Raw genomic sequence first — 19,388 nt, 5'->3', positions numbered from 1 at the left:
TTGAAACCAACTTGGAAATGCTGCCATATGTCTTATTCTTGATATTATACAAGTTTTTTTTAAAAAAAAAAAAAAGGTGGAGGGGAAAGAAAAAAACCCAACAAAATCCAGCCTCCAGCTTTCAACTGCCACATCCTTCAACCAGACAGTTCTGGGATCTGTTAAATCAAATCTCCATACACCACACTTCCCAACTTGTGAATTGATAGGTGATATAGCTTGCAGTGATGGTATTTAAGTTTACCATGGGAACAGCTATACCAGTGACAGCAGCAATATATTTTTTCAACTTACAGCTAGCTGACTTTCACATTCTTATTCAGCAACCTGATAAGGCTAAGTTAAAATGAATTATGTAGTGTTTGAATATGAGCAGAGGTGCTTGGGAAACCAAAGAGAACTAAAAGACTTTGAGATCACGGGCAGTGACTTGAATTATTTTAAGGAAAGCTTTTTTTAAAAAGCTATCTCTTGACCTGTTAATAAACAAAACAATAAATGGAATGAAGTTTTAGAGGTTAGTATTTTACAATTGCTAAAACATTTTTTATCCTTACAATTTGGACATAGGCAATCAAGGTTTCTTTTTTTATCTCTACTGTAAGTAAACTGAGCCAAATTCTGCTTGATTTTATATATGTGTCTCTCTTCTTTGGCATAACTATAGGACTGCAACAAAGGATAGATCTTATCCTCATATGACTATGCATATAGAGCACTAAGATGTACAAATAGTTGTCCTTTGTGCTGCAGGCAGCCTCCTTGTCATTCCCTTGGCTCTCCACAGATTTTGCTTGGACCACATCCCTCCATGCTGCGCACAGGTTTCCAGATGATTTTTGTGCTGTCAGTGGCAGGAGAATTTACCTGGCACCTTAGAATACCCAAAGGTAGTACAGCTGGTGTGAAGACAGGGTTAATGCTGAATGGAAAACAGTTAGAACACTGCAATCAACAATCATTAAAAAAATTGTTTTCTCTCTGTTTTCATTGTCTGATTTAGTTTCTAGACTGAATAGGGCGAAAGTTGTTTGGATCTTGAAGTAGCATTTGATTTGAACTTTATGCTGAAGAAGGGAAGAAAAAAATGCAGTATTTTTTTCTGAGTTCCATTTTCTCTTTCTATATGTATAGAGTCTTCACATATATTTTGAAAGTTGACCTTCAGTGAGTGCTGTGGGGATTTGTTAGTATTGAACTGCTTTTAGTCTTAGGAAGTAACAAAAGGTTATTTGCTGAAGGAGAAAAAAAATCAGTTACTTTAGAGTAATGTGATAGAATACAACATGTAAGTGTCTTAACTTGCTATGCTGGCTTTCTGTACCTGTTCTTCTGCATAAATATAGGTTGAATTAGCTTTAATGATAACGTATCTGAAGAAAACAATAGAGGGTCTAAAGCAGCATCTTCTTTTTTTTTTTTTTTTTAATTAGTTGTTTCAGTGAACTTGGTTGGCCCAGTATCTTTGGGAAAACCTTAGCAAGTCTAACATTTTCTTTAGGCATGAGAATATCCATTCTGCTAGAGCACTGCAAGACAGTTATCTAGATCCCTGTGGAAAAAATATGGATCTTCAGTGCTTTTCTGTAGCTAACTCTTTGTACCTATGTATCTGCTAGTTCTTATGTACGAGTTTTCTGTAATAGGGAGAGTTAACTTTTCCTTACAGCAAATGGATAGAAAGGAAATTCATTTACTGATTGACAATAATCGTAAACTCAGACTGAGCTTGGAGCTTGGGCCATTGACTGATGTGAACTGCGTTGCTCACAGTTTGTCCTACAGGGAGGAAAAGGAATATTGTCTGATGTGTTCTCTTTCATCAGCCCTAGGTTCACTTTCATTCCTCCCTCCCTTTTCTTTCATGTCCAATTTTTCTCTGAGTTTCTTTCTCCAAAGTGAGAGGATTAAAACTCTGATTCCATTTTGGTCCGTGCCCCCCCCCCCCCCCCCCCCTTTTCTCAATTCCCACAGTAAGGCATCTCATTATCCAACATCCCACCCTTCCCACTTGCCAGCTGCTTCCATCAGTAAGTTCTTAAATATTCTTGATTGAATATTACATCAATTTTGGAGACTAAGAAAAACAAAATACATCTCAATCAACACATCTGTTGCCTCTTCAAAGGCTGTTTGCCAATTCTTTTCCTCTGTTGAGTATACTTTTTATTAGAGACTTAATCTGCCATAGGTCAGGAAAAATGGCTCAGGTCCCATTAGATTACTTCAAGCAGTTGATGCTTAAAAACTTTTCTGAAATTCTGACTCAGTTGGAAATTAGGTGTCCAGTTAAGCATCTTTTCATATGCCAGAAGCACTTTTCATTTTATCTGAAAGCTTGAGCCACATGCTCACGATATCACTGAAAACGTGAAAGACACTTATAGATGTGTCTTACCAAAGGTTGGAGAATTGGGACTAAATAAATATGTGAACACTGGAGGTAGGAAGTTTGGAATATCAAGAAGGTAGCAAAAGTTAGGAACAAGTAAGTTTTTGTAACTCATTTCAAACAGAGTGTATTGTTTTCTACCCATGTGAGTCTCTTACACAGTAAGGCACAAAGTTTGACCAAGGCTGGACACCAGGAGCCCGCCAAAGCTGCTCCATCACTCCCCCTCCAGAGCTGGACAGGGGAGAGAAAACATGAATGAAAGGCTCGTGAGTTGAGATAAGGATAGGGAGATCACTCAGCTATTACTGTCATGGGCAAAACAGATTTGACTTGAGGAAATTAGTTTAATTTATTACCATTCAAATTGGTGTAGGTTAATAAGAAATAAAAACCAAATCTTAAAACACTTTCCCCCCACCCCTTCCTTCTTCCCAGGCTCAACTAAACTCCTGAATTCTCCACCTCCCCTCCCGCCCCCCTGGGCAGCACAGGGGGATGGGGAATGGGGGTTGGAGTCAGTTCATCACACCTTGTTCTGCTGCTCCTTCCTCCTCAGGGGCAGGACTCTTCACACTCTTCCCCTGCTCCAGTGTGGGGTCCCTCCCACGGGAGACAGTCCTCCACAAACTGCTCCAACGTGGGGTCCTTCACATGGGCTGCAGTTCTTCACAAGCTGCTCCAGCACGGGTCCCTTCCATTGGGTGCAGTCCTTCAGGCACAGACTGCTCCAGCGTGGCTCCCCCATGGGGTCACAAGTCCTGCCAGAAAACCTGCTCCAACATGGGCTCCTCTCTCCTCAGCAGGTCCTGGCAGGAGCCTGCTCCAGCACAGGCTTCCCACAGGGTCACAGCCTCCTTCGGGCACCCATCTGCTCCGGCGCGGGGTCCTCCCCAGGCTGCAGGTGGAGATCTGCTCCACCGTGGACCTCCGTGGGCTGCAGGGGGACAGCCTGCCTCACCAGGGTCTTCCCCACGGGCTGCAGGGGAATCTCTGCTCTGGTGCCTGGAGCATCTCCTCCCCCTCCTTCTTCACTGACCTGGGGGTCTGCAGGGTTGTTTCTCTTACATATTCTCACTCCTCAGTCTGGCTGCAGTTTCTGTTACGCAGGTTGTTCCCCCTTCTTAAATCTGTTATCCCAGAGGCGCTACCACCATCGCTGATGGGCTCATCCTTGGCCAGGGGTAGGTCCGTCTTGGAGCTGTCTGGCATTGGCTCTGTCAGACATGGGGGAAGCTTCTAGCAGCTTCTCACAGAAGCCATCCCTGTAGCCCCCCCACTACCAAAACCTTGCCACACAAAGCTAATACTGACTTGAAGTGTACAGAGAAAAGTAAGATTTTTCCATAATAAAGATGGGGGTTGTCCTCCACTAAGACATTTTTTTGTGCATTTGAATCTTCAGATGCATTCTTGCCACATTTTTCAAGCTTTTTTTCCATAACCTGAGGGCTAGATATATGTTGCTTTGTTTAACAAGAGTGAGGGTTCTCGTGTAATTATGTATTTCAGCTAGCACACTATGCAAAATCTTAAATGCTGCACAACTTTGCTGGGAATCATAAGACACAGGAGAGAGATCCCTTTACTGTTCTTTTGCTTGAAGATCTGCAAAAGGAAAAATCAGCAGTACATTTTTAAGTAGCAATCTAATATTGCAAATCAGATCACACAATGGAGGTGGTAGCAAATTCATGGTAGGCCCTGAATTCCTTCTACAAAAGTAGGATGAGTTAACACTGTGGTCTCGCCTTATTACTCTGGGTTTTTTTCATTGTTATGTAGAGTTTGGACATAAAATAATGTGTATATTGAAATCCAAAAGCAAATAAGAAGTGTTAAAACTTCTCTTACTTAATCTCGTCACTGAGAAATACTACTTCTGCTAATGACAGGTCATGAGGGTGGTCATCCCCCTGACCCTGTCATGTCAGTCCGCCCCAGTGAAAACCTGTATAACACATTCAGGCCCTGCTGACAACATGCAAACTCACCATTTGCAATTACCTCATGATGCTGTCTGTGCCTATAAGCCTGGCAGGGAGAAAGAACATAGTGTTTAGCACATTTCCATTTTTCCCATGCAATAGTTGTGTAGAATTAACATCTAGCAGGGCAGGTAAGTAGTGCTTTAAATATTGGAAGATTTCCATTGAAATCCATGGCACAATGAATATGGTCTTTTATATAGCCACATTCAGAAATGCTTTGCTAAATAGGGTTTTTAAAGTAGTATGCTGATAATAAATCATGAGTACTTCAGGATTTACATAATATATCTATTACTGTTCTCTGACTGGAAATTAGTAATAATGTATTTAATGTTGAAAGACATAGATGGGAGAGTTGCTTTAATAGCGCTGCTTGTGAGTCAGAGACATTCTTAATTAAGCTTTTGTTGTGTGCGTTTGGGGGCGGTGTCAGAATTAGTAAAATTCCTCCCACATTTGCAAGAAGGACAATGGAAAGAGGAAATTAGTTCTTTTGCTGCCGATTTTTGTCTCTTAATGATTGCAAGAACTGCCCACTTAGGAAATGGGCAAGATGAGAGTGTTGGTAGAGGGTGACAGGATTGTCATAATATGGTCCTTATTAAAAGATACAAACCAGAAGGAGCAGCAACATGTTGGAACACTGGTGAAAGCGTGTTATGGGTTATGAATTGGGCCAAAAAGGGAAAAGTAGTGGCGGATGTTACTTATTGGTGGCAGCTGCCTTGGCGAACAGTACTTTCTAAGGTGATGGGTAACACTAATATCTTTCACTTGTTTTAAGTGAAACAAGTTTCACAGCTCAACAGTAGCGTTGTGAGAAGTGAAAAGTCCAAAGGTTGATTACCTATAGACTCCCACACCCTCCAGCAAAGAAAGGAAAAAATTATCTGTGCAGTTCAGATGAGGACCCACTCTTTTACCTGTTCAGTGCCCTACAGGCTCCGCTGCAGAGCAAAAGTGGTTTTTTGTGTGCAGAGCCAATATAAAAGACCTAAGTGGTGAAACAAAAGGAGAAACATGATTAAAACTTCTTGTGATTATATTAGAAAGCTTAATCTTTCTGTCAGGCTGCCTGGCTGCCATCTGTTAGGTGGCTGTCAGGGTCTCCTTGGTGCAGACCCAGTGCCTCAGGTTGCCGTAGTGGGGCTGTCTCAGAGCGCATTTCAATGACAACCCGATCTCCAGCCATTCCTGCAGACTGGTCTTAAGTTTTACCTGATTTCGCTTCCTAGCTAGTTGAAGAGCTTGCATGGAGGAGTTCCCACACCAGTGGCAACCAGGTGCTTGTTTCTAACATGTATCAAGATACTATGGTGCATTCTCTAATTCAAAAAATTACCAAGAATATGTCATAAGAACAAGAAATAATTTAACAGTGCCTAGATACTTTTTTCTACAGACAACCCTCAGTATCAACTTACTTCAGAAGACAGAGCCTTTTAAGTTATTTTGAAATAATAATAGTTTGCTTTCTTGTTTCACTATTGAAAGATTTCTTTCCCAACACTTAATAATTTGACTATTTAATAGGATTGTAAAGTATTTGCCTAAGCAGATAAAGCTACTGTAATTACAGTGAGAAAACACGTATGAGGCAGCCTGAAACTATTTGGCAAACAGTGGTCATGAAGGTAATTGTCTCACTTGTTATTTCTAAAAACACTTCCTACTGCTTGGGATCAAATCCTCTTTTGTTTATCAGAACCATTACAGTCTTATCAGTGGGTTTATCTACAAGAAGGTACAGATACTTTGTGTCTTACTACTTTAATATTGGGGGGGGGGGGGGGGGGGGGGGGGAGAGAAACAACTTCAAATTTTTACAGCCTCTATTTTAATTCGTTGAAAAATATCATTGCCATTATCTGAAAGTATAAGAAAAAAATCTGTAAATAAAATATTAATATATCACTCTCAGTCTCCCTGCTCTTGAAACTCCCTCTGCCCTTCCTAAGCATTTTTTGAGCAAAGTATTGAGGAATCAGTGCTTTTTAATTTATACTGACGTCAGTCTAATGGGAAGGATTCTTCCTGTTCGGGATGAAGGAGCTGCTATGTAATCTTCTCTGGCTTTCTCAGTTATTACATAGGTGCTGTGTGAGGCTCTTCTGAATCACAAGCAGTTCTGCAGTGGACTCCCTCTGACCCATGGAGGATACAAGCAAGTAGTTGGTACTTTATTGAGAAACAAATAAAGAAAAATTTTAAAAAGCAAAAAGAATCACTTCTCCAATGTAAACTTACTGAAGGTTGTGTACTTTTCACGTCTGCAGTGGTGACTACCTCAGAATGGCCTCTTTCCCAGTTGTAGACAAGAAGATTTCACTGCCACTGTGAAGCACTCTGAAACCTGAATGTGTAATGTATATCACAGGCTTGAGCTTTGGGAGGGGTATAAGCAGTATAAAACTATGTTTTGAAAGCCATCTTCTCTGACCTGTGTAGGTCCTTAATATGGTTACGTGGAATGATAAGATTTAATGTGGAGATTTTAGTGCAAGTGAGCCTTTTTACATGCATTTATAAGCTTGAATGGAAACAAGTTGTTGCTACCAGGAGGGGTATCTGGAAATGGAATCAACAAGATGACTGAGATTTAGTAGCTTAAAGGCAGGAAGTGGTTTTCATTCCCATTTTTACTTTCATGGCTTTTCTGCAGCTAGCTTGTAACTGGAATATCCACAGGGGCCTGTTTAGTTCAAAGCAGCTTCTGTCTTGCTGTGGCCTTAGAAGTATGCAAAATTTCTACAATCATCTTTTCTGTGACATCTCACTGTGTCTCTGGCCATCCCCAGCCCCTGGTCTTTTGCATGGTATACAGCAGGATAATGGTTGCCTTGCTACAGGTACTTCACTAGTTTCTGCACTGGCAAAAACTTGCTTTTTCAGGTTGCCATTCACTCATCCAGCATAATTTACTGCAAAAGGATTTAGTCTGGCTATCAGCAAAACAGCCTGCCTGCCAAACTAGTGAAACAAGATACATAAGAGTTTTGTGGAATTTCTCTTGCTGGAGATTTTCAAGAGCAATCAGAAGAATGGAAGTTGAGAATGCCTGAAGTACACGAGACACTTCCCCAGTGCAGGAGGCCGGAATTGGGCATCTCTTAGGTGCCTGCTACTTATGCTTCTGTTATTCTATGGCAAAGGAACAAAGCTGGGATTGAAAAAATATTTAAGAAACAACTCTTCTGAAAGACCAGAAACCCCAGTCATACAAGGCCCTGTTTCATTGCGCTCTATGTAGCTTTTGCAACTAATAGAAAAAGATTACTGAACTTCTCTGATCTATCACAAACACATGCTTAAAATACTGTCATTCGGGATCTGTCTGGTTTAATAGTTACCTCTGGGAAAAGGGCTTTGTCCTGAAATTTTCACAATGCTTGTTTTCCTTCTTAGCATCACAACACCATTTCCTTTCCAGGAACTGACAAAGGCCAGCAGCTCAGGTGTTCACCCTGCAGAGATCAGTTGACCCTGCAGATACTTCCATAGCCTGGAGCTCTGTTAAAATAAACATGCATGTATACACCACTTTGAAAATTCATCTTCCACAGCAGCCCTGACTGTGATGCTTTGTCACATTTTCCTTCTTTCCTGAAGACAGCCAAAGGATAATCAATATGAGCGTGTGTCACCAGATTGTCAACCACCACCACTACTACCGCAAGTGGCTGGGGACGCTCTGAGGAGCACGCTGCAATCACATTGCAGGATGTGTTTGCAGACTTGCAGCAGTAAGGGTAGGGAAATCTAGTCCCAAAGATGGCTTTTGGTCTGATCATAGTTATAATAATCTTATAATAATAATATAATAGATATGTAGTTTCTTCATTCAAAAGACCATGTACTTCTTTAGATTTAGTAAGTAGTTGATTTAATAGAGATATTGCACCTTGTTAGGACTGTCTGGAATTAACACTATCAATACTAACAGTAGGCTACTAATACCACTCATTACTAACACTGTATCCATGTGAACTGAATGTCACTGATACAAACTAAATTAATTTTCTTCCTGTAAGTTTATCATGTCAAGTTATGGCACAAAAACAGTTCTACATTTTACAATTATTATTTTACATTACTAGTTTGAGACATGAGTAGACCCATTACATTCCATGGAGTAAGATTTTTCTCCTGAATAATAGCTTTAGTATCTACCATATGTAGAATGCATTTCCACCTCTCTAATTTCTATTGCAGATTTATTGACACAAGGGCATTGTGTTTAGGGTGAGGCTGTTTGTTCCTCCTGAAAGATAACACTGGAAGACCAGAATAACCTTAGTTGGCATTGATTTCCCCCCCCCCCCCCCCCCATTGTCTGTGACATCTCCCTTCTTACTGAAAAAGCTCTAAATTCTGTCTTGTGGAAAAAGTCTTGGAAGTTGAAATTTTATTTTTTAAAAAATCTTGATATATGAAATTGACTTTTCAGAAAACCTGTCATATAGCAATAACTTCCCTGTGGTATTTCTAGCAATATAACTTCTTTTGTCAAATAAAATGTAATGTGAAAATTGTAGTTACAAGTTCTTTATTTCAGGAATACCATATTTCTTAAAATCATTAATGTTAAATACCACCAAAAAAGAAATTGAGAGGAAGTAGGAGGAAACTGTCTCTGATTTGCTTACTTTGTGAATCCGACAGCTGTTTATCTATAGGAATTGCTACATTCACCCTCCAAGATGAGGTCAGTACTCCTGTCATCTGTGTGAGCCTCCTGGGGTCTAAAAAATGGATGTAGTGCCCTATATTTATATCCATCCCCTACCAGTTGTCCAATCAACAGTTCCTATAAAACAGAAGTTCATTAAATATTGTATTTATTAAAACATGCTGTATGATCATCTGAAGATGACAATGTGTAATTCTGTGTTGTTAATACCTTAAGCTTGTGTAAGTTGTCCCTAATTCAGCAGGCATTGTGCAGATGAGAGCAGAAACTTGTGAGGGCTCAGCTTGAAGCCTCAAGGTCATTTGAAGGACGATTTTGCTTGAGCATGTATGAGAACTAATCCTCCCTCACCCCAGCCTCTGCTGCAGCAGAGCAGATGGGCCACAGCAGCGGTACTTCACCAGATCACTTCAGGTACAAGGCTCCATGCTCCTGGTTCTGAATACTTGGTCCAAATTATTGCCAGCCAGCAAGGTTGGGACATTTCTGAAAACTAAATAAGGCTTCTCCATGTGCAGAAATTGCAATCAGACCTTCAGTATCTATGAGACTCTTTAGCACTTCTGGACTATATGTTCTCCTTTACTGAGTGAATCAAATATGAAAGTACTTCCATTTCAAAGGATGTGGGGAGTTACTGTTGTCCCTTCAGCTTTGAGTGAGCTAATGAATGTGTTCATGATAACAATTAAGTATATAGCATGTGTAAACAGTCATTTGGGTAGCTTTATAGGTTTGGGTTGTTGTTTGTTTTTTTTAAAAAAGGAAAGTAAAACAAGCCCCAAAACAAAAATGTGTGCCTGTCACAACCCCAAAAGCTTTTATCTGTTTGCATGTCAAGGAAAGTCTTTAAATACACATAGGCAGAATCTCTCTTTTAGACAAGAATTTAAGCATTTAAAGATAAGCACGTGTTTGAAGGCAAATAGATTTGAGCCTGAGCCCATGCTACAAAGCTACCCAACATATTTGGGCTTGATATACTTTAAAATGCAATTTATCCTTCAATGCATTCAGTAAATAGTTCATGTTAACAGACATGACTTGTCAAGACACCTATCGCTTCTAAAACTCACCCATTCTGTGAGCATTTTTTCATTTCTTTAGTAACACTCATCATCTTTGTTTTCTTTAATAATATAGTGCTACCTAAGGATCTGACTCTTCTATTAAACAAGAAATTTCCCGTCAGCTTTCCTAAAGAAAGCACATTTTAGATACAGTAAGCAAAACCTGTGTGTTTATTCCTTGTTAAAGAAATAGTCTGGAAATATTATACTTCTCGAAAAAGGCACAGCAAAATTGCATGATCTTCCTATGACTGTGGTAGACTAGCCAATTAATTTCTGTGTTCATCAGTAACAGCCCTTGCTATTTTTTATCTCAAAGTTGCAAAATTAGCTTGTTGCATCTGTTACTACTAAGCAAGTCTTTTTTAAAAGAAAGGAGATAGAAATGTAAATATATTAGGGTGTTTAGTTGTTTGGGGTTTTTTTGTTTGTTTATTTTTTAAAGAAGATTAAAGCCTTAAAGGCAAAATTCTGTAACAGTTTCTGTCTGGAGAAATCTTGATGACAGTATATATGCTTCTACTGTAGAGGCCCAAACCAGAGTTTGAGAATAATCCTTTGAGACATAATTTTGATACATAATGATCTGGTTACACTCCATCCTGAAACCTGAGAAGTCCTGGACATTGTTCCTGCCCATTCTCACTTTCCCTCATAACTTTAGGCAAATTACCTCTCCTGTGTCAATATCCTTCCTCTCTATAGATGTTATATAGTGCTAAAACAAAAGCTCTATTTCAGTACATACATACTGGTCAAAGTGGTCATATTCAAATGTGATATGAAAGCTCTTAATTTTCATCTTCAGCAATTAAACATCAATACAATCATTGCTCCTTTGCCTTTGTTGTTCAGTTTAGGCTCTGTTGTAATTATTAAGGGTTGATATTAAACCAGCTTTTTTTTCTGGATGCTAGTTGTAGTTATAGATGACAGCAACGTGAAGACACCCAAGGAAATCCCCAGGGTGAAAAGCCCTTTGTGCCAGAAGTACCATGGAGGTGTCAGTGTTCTGTTTCATGGGGTTACCTGGCAGCTACACTCGTCACTGCGAGTGTCACCATTGTACATGGTCTACAGTTTGGCTTTGATGGGGCAGTAGCCATTTAATGAAAACATCTGATTTATTTTTTTTCCTCCCCAAACACAGTTATTGTTCAGTGTCAATCCCCTCCAATTAACGGAAGTGCCCAGCATGTTCCCTTTTAGAAGTCAGCATTCTGAGCAATAACAAATGCTGAAAAACCTCTCTATGCATGTAATTTCTCTCTCTTTTTCTGCCATATTTTTTACGATTTTTCGTTTGTTGTCAGAATTCTATGAGTACTCACAACATAGAGGATGATAAATGGAAATGGCACATTTTGCTGTGCAGGATAATTCTATCTGTTGTGGTTAGTGCTCCACACTGAACCCTTCACATTTATGCTGAAATCGTTTTAGTATAAAACAAGACCAGACATGGTCAAGCCTTTATTATTTGGTGTACAGGGTCTTTTTCCTCCAATCTTGCCCCCTTGATGGTTGCTGAGCATTATGTGTCACTTTCTTATCTTTTAAGTTATGGCTTATAATTCATACTTAACATACTGCATGATTGACAGTGTTAAATATAGTTCCAGACAGTTCATTTAAACATCCATTTTGCAAGTATTCATGAATTTTGTGCAATTTTGCATGCCAGATGCTTCTAAATTTTCTAACACTTCTCTAAGAGCTTGGAGTTAAGCCTGCTAGTCTTTTCAGTCTTTGAAATGTAGGCAATATGTTTGTATGTAGGTATGAGTCTATAAAAGCAATTATATGCTTTTGTTTTCCAAATAACTCAAGAGTTACTCCTGGCTGCAAAGAAAAGAAGTAGTAGCATTACTGGGTATAGTTTTGAGACAAAGTTAGTTCTAAATTTGCAAGTTCCCAAGTACCATCATATAATGCCTAAACTGAGTGTGCTGCATTGACAGTATTTTCCATGAACAGTTGGAAATTATCATGAGTGTTTCTTACTCCTTTTGAAAACAAAAGTTAAATAAATGCATTAAAAAGGATAAACTGAATAATACAAAGGGCCGAAGGACTCAAAATCAAAACAGGGAACAGAATGTACGTTATATAAAGAAAGAGCTTTTACTGAGGAGACGATAACCCTCTGTGACTATTTAGTAGAATACTGTGAGAAGAAATTATTGTTTATGTTAGAACTTGCCTATAGACTGACTTCGACAAATCCACTTAATTTTAATTTGAACTCCTCTGCTAAGAATAGAAATGGCACACATAGTATGAAGAATCCTAATGGTATTTTCTAGAATCTATTATATATCACTGTAAGACTTTTTCTTTTTAGAATGTATTTAAAAGGCCAATTTTGTTTGGGATGCTAATATTTTCTAAAGTATGGCTTGAAAACAGTAGTTGGCTGTGTCACACAAATGTCAGGGATTTTACCAAGTACTTCCTGTTTTCTGATAGCATTTAATAATCTTTGTTTTCCTGCTTGCAAACAATGAGAGGAGTTTGGGGAGAGCAGTGTAGGTCCCCTTCTAAGTAGATGTATTCAGACAGTTGAATGAATGTCTCTAGTGTGGCTGTTCATTATGAGATAAATGGATTTTAATTTAAACATTAGACTATCGTTAGTGCTCCTAGAAATGAATGGTTCCCAACCCTGGGTATGAGCCAGCACAGATGTGATCATCTGCTTCTGAGTCACCTGGGAAAGTTACTGCCTGGTTGTGTGCCTGTGGTCCCCAACAGCGGTATGATTCATGCAGAACATGGCAGCGTTTTGCTTGAGGACTGTGGAAAAGCATTGCTTATGTGGTTTTGTTGGGTAACAGTGAACAAGCTAGCTGAACTTAATGTAAACTCAGTGAAAAACTCATGGGTGAATTAATTTCTCTTGTGACTTGATCTGCTCTGATGAAAGGCTGGTGTCCAGTCATCCGGTGTCTAGTCATGCACTGTAATGCCAGATGCTTCTCCAACCCCCCCAAACAAGTACTGCTGCTGGCTGACAAGGTGGGGGCTCTGCGCAGGCTGTGATGAGAGGTGAGGTGGAGGCAGAGTCACTGCTGGGGAGTCACTGCTCTTGAACACGCAGTTCATCTATGCAGTCTGACACTACAGGAGGATGCAGTGCACAGATTTGGCCAAGTGCTAGGCGTTAGTGATAAATGTGGAACAGCAGACTGACAGGAGAAACAGTTTTGGCGGAACTGGCTAAAGGACCTCCAACATTATCCCAGACTGACCAAGAAAACTACATTTCCCTGAGCTGTTTGAGCATCCTTCTCACACACAGAGATGCTGCTTGTGTGGAAATTATATCAGTAACTGAGGCGTGCCATTTAATTGGATTATTTCAGGTGTATTCCTTGTATCTGTTTTCAAGTTAGTGCATTTTTGAAAAATATGCTATTCTGTTGTTTTATTTTAACTATAAATATTGTAAGTGAAAAATGGAATTTCATAAAAGTATTAAATATAGAACTGAAAGTAATACAGTAAAATTGGTTTTAAGACTTTGTTGGTAAAAAAAAAAAAATAGCGTCATGATACTGTATTTATCTAGCCAAAACAAGAAGATTTTTATCTGCTCTGTAAAATTACAGGTGCTTTATCTGTGAAGAATTACACTTAAGAAGAAAAAAGGAGAAAAGCAGTATTGTAGACTGATTATCACATCAAGTGTGAACTGTGCACCGTCAGAACATCTTGTTCACTTCATATAAGCAGATAACTTTTTGGGAACCCTTTCCAGGAGAGTGGGATTTTAACTTTCTCACATCTAGACTGCATACTTTAGCAAATTCTACAATCTGGTTGATAACCAAAAGAACAGTTCCATGTTAATAGAGAATTATTTCCTATAATAATAACAACAACTTTTAAAAGGTTTCCAGCAGCTATGTAAAGACAATAAATCATTCGGAAGCTGGAAATAAGAGTCTTTGGTAGGATTTCCAACTTTTTGTTACGTATTCTCTGTGGAAGACAGTCTTTCTCTCAAGCAGCTGTGGTATTTATTAGACATCAGAGTTTTGCTTAATGCATAAAAGTAAACATAACTGACAACATAAAAATAAACATAATTGATAACTATGTGGTGGTACTTATCTCTTTCTTGAAGGGGGACCCAGAACCATTGCTCTTTGATTGTTCTTTGGCGTAAATAAAAGGGGAAGCTTTGCATATAAGTCAATATTTATTTACTGAGAGCTCACTTAGAATAGAAAAGTAATGATATTCAGGCCATCCCACAGATGTGTGTTCTTAGGGTGAAAAGCACTCTGAGTATGAATTTTTTTGTAAGATGTTAATGTGTAAGGAGCTTAGGCTTTTTAGTGCATAAATGAATTTTCTAGTATCATGGCTTTTGGCCCTTGCTGTGAAGTGAAAGAAGTTGATCTCAATTCACGGATCTGTACTCTGTATTTTCCCAGGATATCCATCCACTGGCTTAATTTAAGACCATTTTCGAGGAATTCCAAATCAATACTTTTTAATTTTACTACTGTCCTGGTTTCAGCTGGGATAGAGTTAACTGTCTTCCTAGTAGCTGGTACAGTGCTGTGTTTTGAGTTCAGTATGAGAAGAATGTTGATAACACGGTTGTTTGCAGTTGTTGCTCAGTAGTGTTTAGACTAAAGTCAAGGATTTTTCAGCTTCTCATGCCCAGCTGGAGGGGCACAAGAAGTTGGCACAGGACAGAGACATGACAGCTGACCCAAACTGGCCAACGGTGTATTCCATACCATGGGACGTCCCATCTAGTTTAGGAACTGGGAAGTGGGGGCAGGGAAATCGCTGTTCGGGGACTAGCTGGGTGTTGGTCGGTGGGTGGTGAGCAATTGCCCTGCGCATCATTTGTACATTCCAATTTATTACTCCTGTTGTCATTTTATTAGTGTTATCATTATCATTATTAGTTTCTTCTTTTCTGTTCTATTAAACCGTTCTTATCTCAACCCACGGGTTTTGCTTCTTTTCCCGATTTTCTCCCCCATCTTTTCCTGATTTTCTCCCCCATCCCACTGGGTGGGGAGGGAATGAGTGAGCGGCTGCGTGGTGCTTAGTTGCTGGCTGGCATTAAACCACAACAACAACCCTCAAAAAGAGGGTTTTGTAAAAGAATTTGAGACTATTATAGATTTGAGTTGTCCTTAGACTTTTAATTTTCTTTGTGTTGTTGTTAAATACTGTACTCTTGCTTGGAGAACTCATTCATGTACAGAAAAGCTTGCAGCAGACCAAAGTTGACATCTTTAGGCCATTGTAATGATTCAGGGTAGCTGAAATTCAGAGAATGACAAGTGTTAAATACATTTCAAAGTGTTACATGTACTGAAGTAGTGAGTGCATAGGTTCAGTTGGCAATGGTGGTTGACTGAATGTGGTGGCCCCCCCCCCAAATCTGATATTCTATTTTGCAGAGACACACGTCGCTCAAGGAATGCTTGTAAAATCTGTCCTTCATTAACAACTATGTACTATTCTTCACTGTTAATTCATCCTCAGCTTTTGCTTACTGCGTACAGAATACTATGGAGTTGTTACTGATACTTTTTAAAATAAAGCCTTGGGAAAAAACACCCGATGCACTCTGTAGGATTTTTTCCAGAAGTTTTCATTCTGAGATATATCAACTTCATTTTTTACTTCCTCTACCATTAAATCTCATATACAATTGAACAGGAATTGCTTAAGAGAAACAACTTCCTTCCCTTGAACATTTTGCTGGAAGTCTGTTAGTATCAAAGTGAATTCTAAGAGCCTGAAGCTCAGCTCTTAATCAGGAATTCTACAAAGTAATCAGTTCTGGATGGAATTTTTGTTCTTCTTGATAATATGTATTTGTACTCAGCTTTCTTGTGCTTGTGTCAGCACCTTCTGAGTGCATGGGGACCAGGGTGGATATTTTTTTTTTCCCCCCCAGAAGATCAAATGAGGTGCAACTTTGAGCTGTTTGGAGAATCTAACTGTGTAATTACTGTTAAAGAGGTTGTCAGTGTGCTTGATAGTGATAAAGCACAGAAGACTTATTCCCAGCTTAGTATGAATTTACAGATAAAGTTTTAGAACAAATAGAAGTTCCTGTACTAGGCAGTGAAAACCCTCGTCCTTTAGCAATTGATGCTAAAAAAGAAAAAAGTGACCCACAACTTGGGGAAGTTATCTTGCACTGCTAGTTGGAGACGATTATTTTTATTTTTGGAGAATATCTACTTATGTATTGCATTTGAGTTTTCCCATATTTGTGTCTGATACAGCCATGCTTATATTTTTTTCCCTCTGTTTCAGCACCCAAAGACAATGAAGAACGTGTGTTCCGGGAACGTATGCGCCCCAGAAAGCGGCAGGGTGCTGTGCGACGCAGAGTACATCAGGTTAATGGACACAAGTTCATGGCCACCTATCTTAGACAACCAACATATTGTTCACACTGCAGAGATTTTATATGGTATGAAGCAACTTTGACTTTGCTTTCTTTGCAACTTTGAGCTGAGGAGCTAACATACCCTCCTGTTTTGCTGGAGTATAAACGGGTATGAAGACTGGTAGTTTTTTCCTCTTCATTTTAATATTAAGCTGTCACCAGTTTTGCAGATGGTAATAGAAAACTGTTAAACTTCCGTCACAGATATTAAAATTTGTTGTATTTTTGGTTTTTTCTCCTCTGACCCACAAAGTTCAATCTTTTCCTGTCTAGTACACACAATAAATTCTAGGTAGACAGCCAGTCTAGTGTGCTGTAAGTGTCTAAATGTAGATTTAGACCTAATATTAGATCTTTATGTTTTGCCAAGATGACTGAATTCTTCTTTAGGGGCCTAAGTATCACCATCTTCCTCCTAGAAAGTGCCAAACTCCATATATCCTGCTGAAGTTAATGGAATATGGGAATACTAGACTTCTAGTGATCCAGGGTTTTGGGTGCTCAGTGTACAGGGTCTTTATTATTACAACATATGTCAAGAACTCCCTTTTAGAAATTATTTACATTAGTTTTGCGTAATCTTAATTGTCAGATAGGGAGAATTGGTGGAGACATTCAGTTTTCAGTTATTTTTCAGCAACTCTATTGATGTTTTCCAAAGTTACCTAGAGATGCTGTTTTGCACATTAATACACATAAGATCTGATGTGAGTGATCCATAATTAATATTTCTTAAGAGTGTGTAGTGAATCAGTCTTTCTTAATGTGAAATTATGTGAATTGTCTATGAACTCAGCTACATTACTCTAAAGAATATAGGTTAGCCTTTCTTTTTTTTTTAGCTAAGATGATTTCAAGCAACAATATTGGCAAATGCAATCTTCTGTCTATTTAGAGGCCTGCTTGATGACTTATTTTACCAGCTTGTGGCTTCCATCTCTATGTACCCTTTGGCTTTGCCTATTTTATTATAGTAAGTGTGTCTTTACTTCTGACTATCTTCATGGCCTGTCGTCCTATCTGTTACCTCTTAGCAGCTGAAATGTGGTTCCTACTTTGAACTGATCTCAGTCTAGGCATGCAGTTATCAGATTATTGGTTATAAGAGGCTGTTCTTTTAAACTTGTGCATGTCCCGTAAGGAGAGGAAAAAATGTTTTTCATTTTTAAAAATATTTGTATTCTTCATTTGCTAAAACACTGTTTTATTTTCAGGGGTGTAATAGGAAAACAGGGATACCAATGTCAAGGTAAGAGAAAATCTATGTGGAAACAGTTTGAATATATGTATTACGTTATAATATTTAAATAATAAGGTATTCTCATCAGTCATCGTATATGTACAGTGCCAAGAATTTAGCACAAGATGATCAGAATAAGTTTGTCTCGCCAAAGATACAATCTTTACAGCAAGTCACATTATGATTTTTCAGAACTGTTGCTATTAGGCATCATTTATGAGGTAGGGGCACAATTAACATTACTTGAACAGTAGGTCCTAGGTATCTCTTGATGCACATCCAACTAGGGGGCCATGTCTGTGGATGTTGGCTTCTTCATTTTTCACTTCTTGCATTTTAAAATTGTGAATTCTTTATTCTGCTTAAGATTCTTTGTTTCAAAATGCCAGGTAATTGCAAAGACTGTAATTAAATAGATAATTATAGAGGTCATCATTAGAGAAGGTTATAGCAAAGATTGCGGAAGTGCTTCATTTTCAACTCCATTTTTTAACTCAAATTCTTGTACTTTTAATTTTTTATGCAGTCATCTCTCGGGATGGTGTTTTTCTGTTTAATTTTCATTTGACAAGTAGAAATAATCAAGTTAGTGATGATTTTTCAGTTACAAAAGACTTGATGAAATCTCATTGTAAATAAATAAACACAAAAAATTGTTTTACATGCTATAATAAGAATTACTGTATTAACGTACAGCAGAGGTTCCTTGAGTTCTGATGGTTTTTTTTCTTACAACAATGACCAAAGCTAGAAGAAAATTAAATTCATTATTTCACTCTGAAGGTTTTTTCTTCACTTAATGACCTTGAATCCTACAGTATGAAAGACCTTATCATTTTTAATCTTATCTGTCATATCTGCAAATGTTATTCATTGATTAAGTAATCAGTATGAATATTGATAAAGCATTTTTGCCTCCTGAAACCTTTTATGGTTATCAACTTATTATGTGCTACAGCAAGAATGTTCGACTTAGTTTTTCCTGTTCTTTGACTTTTACAATGAGTTATCTTTATATGTCTTTTCCTCTGGAAGCTCTTCAGACAGAAATTGTTTTTGCCATTGTGTCTCATATAAAGTGGAGATTGTGGACTTTATCAGATAAAGAAATCAAATATGTAAAAATTGAGAAAAATTGTCATTAATACTTCAGAAGATAATTTGTAGTTTTACATACTGAGATTTTGGCAGATATGCTTTAGTTCTGTTAAGATTCATTGTTCTCTTGAAAGTCCACTATCTTCTGCCTTTCTAAGCCAGACTTACTTCATAGGACTCACCAAGTCACCAGTCACTTGCAGCCTTTCAAGTCCCAGCATTTCTAGTCTTCTGACATCAGTCAGTCTTTTGCTTTCAAATCAATCTTCATGGAAATTCATTCTTTTATCTGTTTTTTGTTTATAGTTTGCACTTGTGTAGTCCACAAGAGATGCCATGAACTTATAATAACGAAGTGTGCTGGCTTAAAAAAACAGGAAACTCACGATGAGGTAAATGTTTATAAAATAAATTTTCCAGATAAAACTCTCTTTCATCTGTTCAAAGTAGTGTCGTCTCCTCTGTTTAATC

At 38.4% G+C, this 19,388-nt stretch overlaps 1 protein-coding gene across 1 annotated transcript in view; it reads left to right on the top strand.

Annotated features, from left to right (window-relative positions):
• PRKCE (protein kinase C epsilon) overlaps nucleotides 1–19,388 on the top strand; it is a 300,046-nt gene that overhangs the window by 169,210 nt on the left and 111,448 nt on the right. The window contains exons 3-5 of the mRNA XM_049833478.1: nucleotides 16,444–16,603; nucleotides 17,794–17,828; nucleotides 19,224–19,309. Coding sequence (XP_049689435.1) covers nucleotides 16,444–16,603; nucleotides 17,794–17,828; nucleotides 19,224–19,309 — 281 coding nt within the window. The remainder of the gene's footprint in view (nucleotides 1–16,443; nucleotides 16,604–17,793; nucleotides 17,829–19,223; nucleotides 19,310–19,388) is intronic.

The sequence above is a fragment of the Accipiter gentilis genome, chromosome 30 (assembly GCF_929443795.1).
Source record: "Accipiter gentilis chromosome 30, bAccGen1.1, whole genome shotgun sequence".
NCBI lineage: Eukaryota > Metazoa > Chordata > Aves > Accipitriformes > Accipitridae > Astur > Astur gentilis.
Note: the sequence above shows the minus strand (reverse complement) of the source record. Positions and strands in the feature narration are given on the sequence as shown.